The 5,238-nt window shown below is 22.2% G+C and overlaps 1 protein-coding gene across 1 annotated transcript, besides 2 other annotated features; it reads right to left on the reverse strand.

Annotated features, from left to right (window-relative positions):
- Positions 1-20: 20 nt before the first annotated feature.
- Positions 21-437: a repeat region.
- A 27-nt stretch (positions 438-464) lies between these two features.
- Positions 465-2,923: a repeat region.
- A 1,337-nt stretch (positions 2,924-4,260) lies between these two features.
- EHI_112590 (heat shock protein 70 family) lies at positions 4,261-5,238 on the reverse strand (the record flags this gene model as incomplete). The annotated part of the gene is made up of 1 exon (XM_001914350.1): positions 4,261-5,238. A coding segment is annotated over one exon (978 nt), but the record flags the coding sequence as incomplete, so codon positions are not given.

The following is a 5,238-nucleotide window of genomic DNA, read 5'->3' on the forward strand; positions in this document are numbered from 1 at the left end:
AATTATCAAATTTAAACATACAATTAATTATGTATTAATAGATTTGGTTTCTGTTATTTCTGACTCAGGGAGATGAATTTCATCGATTTGGCATTTTATAGAGCATCTATATAGTATGTTTGATTGTGGTAGAGCCACTATCTAATAACATTTAGCATGGTTTTAATAACATGGTTTTTAACTTATTTAAAAATGTCAATTTCAATTTTTATTTTTTCATTTATTCTAATGTTTTCAGTATGTACTAAACTGTTTATTGAAATTATTATTTCAATTATTTGAAATCTCTTAATTTCTCAATTTTCATCAGCTTATTCTTTAATTCCTTGTACATATTCCTTTTTCCAACACTCTCAATTGATATTGTGATATAAATCATTAGTCATATCATTTATTAATCCGCTTTTATTTAGTACATATTCATTGTCTTTTCTTTTACTACTTTTATATTGTGTTAATGAATATTTCTAATTATTTATTTTCATTAAATTGAAATTTATGTCATTTATTGTTATTATGACATTATCATAATTTCTGTACTTCTTATTCAACATAGTATTTTGTTTTATTTTCAATTTATCTTTATTTGTCATCAATTTGGTTTTTTATACAATTTCATTTATTCTATTGTAACATTGTTATTTTGGTATATTTCATTTTATCTTTCTTCAATTCTTTTTATTAGATTCATTCATCATTTTATTTCCATTATTTCTGATGTTTTCTTATTCATTTTATTTCATTAATCATCATATATTTTAGGTATTTTATTCGTTCTAGTACTTTATTTTTAATATTTTCTTCTTTTTGTTCTTTTAATTTCTTGTTGTATTTGATTCTGTGCATTTTTCTTCATTTAATTAGATCTTCTAGTCTATTGATTTTATTTATATTTCTTTTATTTCATCAAATTTATCTCCTATTATTTTATTTTGGAGATAGAGGTGCATATAAATTGAAATCATCTTCATATCATCTTGCAGATCCTGCATTCTGCTTCTTGATATTATCCAATCTATTATTAATTTCCATTATTAATCGGTCAGCTTCTTTTCTTTGAAAGTAGTAATTAATGTTTGTACATTTTTCTATTTTCATTTCTTTTATTTTATTGATGAGAGTGTTAAGATATTCTTCATCAATTTCTGTAGAGTTATTCTTTAATATGATGTTTTTTATTATTGAATTACACTCTACTCTTCTTTCTATTATATCATTTACTTTCACTTTAATGTATTGTTTAATACTTTCTTTTATTTTATGTGATATTTTAATATATTTAATATATTCATTTTCATTATTGACATTGATATTTATTACTTTTATTATATTTTTTATTTCTTCTTTTCTTCTTTTCTTCTTTTCTTAATTTCTTATTTAACAAATTAATTCAAAACAATACATCACTTCAATTAAATTTCTATTTCTTTTGTTGTGTTTCTTCTTGTATTTTCTTTATACTTTCTTGTTTTTTGACAATCAATGCTTTGCTTTTCTCTTCGATTTCCACTACTGTCTTTTTCATAGGAGTATTTTCGTTCATCTCCATCGTTCCTGATGATGTTTTCCTCAGTACTGGTTGTGTATTTATCACAAGTGTCATCGTTTTCTTCTTCTCTAGTTCCTTCTGTGAGATAAAATTTTCAATATCATCTTGTTGTTTTGATATTATTTGTTTTTGTGCTTCATTTTCTTTTTGTGTGTTGTCTAATTCTTCTCTTGTTATTTCTGCAATTTATTGGTTTTTAATTGCAATTTCTTGATATTCAGAGATTTGTTTTTCTTTATCTCTTATTTCTTTCTTTAATTCTTTAGTATTTTCCTCTATCATTTCAATTTTCTTCTCTAGTGTGTTTGCATTTTGTTCTAGCGTTTTGTATCTCTTTTTTAGCTTTTCAATTTCTTCTTTCATTTCTTCATTTTCTTTTTCCATCTTCTTTTTATTAGCTTGGATACAAGGATTTTTTCTTCTTTATTATTTACTTCTGTGATTTTCTTTCCTTCTATCTCATTTATTTTTCCTTGTAGTTTTAAGTTTTCTTCTTCTAATTTTTCATTTTCTTTCTTCATTTCTTCATAATTCGTTTGAATCTTTTTAATTTGTGTTTTCATTTCTGGAATTTCTTCTTCAAATTCTTTCCTAACTATTTCTTTTGCTTTTCTCATCATTTCTTCTGAAATCGCTTGTTCTTCTTCCATTCTTTTCATACTGAATTCTTTAACTTTTTCTTTTAATTCAGTAATTTGATTTTTCAGAGCAAGTATTTCTTCTTTTTCTTTTTCTTCTTCTATCTTTTCTTCTTTATTTTTTTGTTTCTTCTTGTATTTTCTTTATACTTTCTGTTTCATTTATTATTCTTGCAATTTCACATCTATCATTCATTTCTTTAATTGGGTTTTTGTTTTTAATTTCTGCTTCTATAGCCTTAATGTCTTTTTCTTCCCAATCTTTTGTTTTTTCTTTAAACTCTTCTTTCGTCTTTTCAATTACCTTTTTCTTTTTAATTGAATATACTTCTTGAAGATATCATACCATCTTTTCCTCTTACCTTCATATTTTTTAAGTATTTCTTCGTATTCTCCTTCTTTCAATTCATTTGTTATTCTTTTTATTCTTTCTTGTATCTCATTTATTGTTAGCCATTTGTATTTGTTATTTGTATAATCTTTATTATTATTGTATTTACCTTGTTTTTTATTTGTTTTTCTTTGTGTCTTTCGTCTTCTAAACCCTTTTTCCTTGGTGTATCGTTTACCTTTATTATTATAATTGTTATGCCATTTATTGCTATTGACATTTCTTTTTTTATTGTATGACATTGGATTTCTATGTCTTGTTTGCTTTTCTTTACAAGACTCTAAGGTTTTACACAATAGCCATGGCATTAAAATTTGTTGTATTTCCTGCATTGGAAAAGGATCTATAATAAATTAATCATATTAATGAAAAATTTTTATTCATAAAATCAATCTTATTATATAGATAAATATCATTACAAACAATATATTTTGTTCAATGTTATAATTAATCTTATTGTTATAAATTAATAGTATCAATAATTGAAATTATTTCAGTTAATATAATAAAATATAAATATATCTTACAATTAATAATATTAAATAAGAATTACCATTTTGATTCTTATTCATCATCAATATATTGAACTAAAACATTATTCAATTATTATTTCTATTAAATAGTTTCAATTAACCATATTAATTATTTTTGATTATCTAAAAAATAATAATTCCAATTAATCCTAGAATTTTATAACTATTTTAAATTTCATTCAATATAATTATATCTATATTTTTATATTAATATCTTACTTATTATTTTTACTTTTTATTAAACAACAAATTCATAGATATAAATCATAATTTAATTTTAGATAATGGATTAATAATTTCATAACCAACATTAATAAAAGTACTTCTTCTAAATTACTTAACGATAATTATATAATAAAAATAAATAATATAATCAAATGAACTAAACTATTTAAATTTAACTTCAACAATAAATATATTAATATTGGTAATAATTATAATTTATAATTATGCAAATTGAATAAATATAATATTTTAGCATAAAATTAAAAATATAATCTATCATTTATTATTTCGTATAAAGTTAAATATATGAATAAAAAGAGTATTTTGATGAGTCTGAAAATCAATAAAAATAAATGAAATTTATCAAAAATCAAATGAAATAAATAATATTCAAAATAACATAAACAATAAACATTTAATATTATAAAACATTAATATCAATATTAAAATGAAAAATAATAAAGTATGAAATGAATTTCATTAATATTTCTAAAGTATTTAATTATTTAATTATTATTCATTAATCTAATATTATACATTTAATATATTTTTAATATCTTTATTATACAATTAATATTGTTAATAAACTTATTACTGTCTTACTATTTTCAATTAATGAATGATTTTATTAATACATTTAAATAAAATTAAATGTATTACAATTATATCATATTCATATATATTCTATTCATTATTGAATATTATCATTTGATGATTCATTAAGTTAACATAACAATTTGAATATTCATTATTGTTATAAAAGAAAATTTAACAAATGAGTATTAATGAATTTAACAAATTATTTTAATTAAAATACTTTTATTTTATTATTCTTTATTATATTTTTTATTATTTTATTTATTAACCAAATAATTTTAATTAATTACTTTTCTTATTATTTGTACATATTCTTTTCTTCTTTATTTAATCAACTTCTTCAATCCTTGGTCCTTTATTTTCTTTTTCTGTGCTTCTAGTTCCTGTAAATCCTCTTCCTCCTTGAGTTATTTTTGAATAAATCTCTCCAATTTCTTTTTCAACTTCTTCCTTTTTCTTCTCATATTCTTCTTTACTTCCATTTTGATTGTTATCAACCCATTTTAAATTCTTTTCTATTATTTCTTCTGCTTTCTTCTTATCTTCTTCACTTATTTTATCTCCCATTTCTTTAATACTATTCTTCATTGAATAACACATATTTTCTATTTGATTCTTTGCTTCAATTCGTGCCTTATTCTCTTCATCTTCTGCTTTATATTTCTCTGCTTCTCTTATCATTTTATCAATATCTTCTTTACTTAATCTTCCTTTGTCATTTGTAATAGTAATTTTATTCTTCTTTCCACTACTTTTATCTTCTGCTGTTACATTTAATATTCCATTTGCATCAATGTCAAATGTAACTTCGATTTGTGGTACTCCTCGTGGTGCTGGTGCTATTCCTGTTAACTCAAATCTTCCAAGTAAATTACAATGTTTTGTCATTGATGCTTCTCCTTCAAATACTTGAATTAATACTTCTGCTTGATTATCTGCATATGTAGAAAATATTTCGGATTTCTTTGCTGGAATTGTTGAATTTCTAGGAATTAATGCTGTCATAACTCCTCCTGCTGTTTCTATTCCAAGTGTAAGTGGTGCAACATCAAGTAATAACACATCTTCTGTTGCTTTCCCTCCGGTTCCTGTTAATATAGCTGCTTGTACTGCTGCTCCATACGCAACTGCTTCATCTGGATTAATACTTTTATTTGGTTCTTTCCCATTGAAAAATTCTTTTAATATCTCAACGACTTTTGGAATTCTTGTACTTCCTCCTATCAATACTACTTCATCAATACTACTTTTATCTATTTTAGCATCTTCTAATACTCTTGAAACTGGTCCAATAGTTGATTTAAT

The sequence above is a fragment of the Entamoeba histolytica genome, genomic scaffold (genome assembly GCF_000208925.1).
Source record: "Entamoeba histolytica HM-1:IMSS scf_1104750517983 genomic scaffold, whole genome shotgun sequence".
Lineage (NCBI taxonomy): Eukaryota > Evosea > Mastigamoebida > Endamoebidae > Entamoeba > Entamoeba histolytica.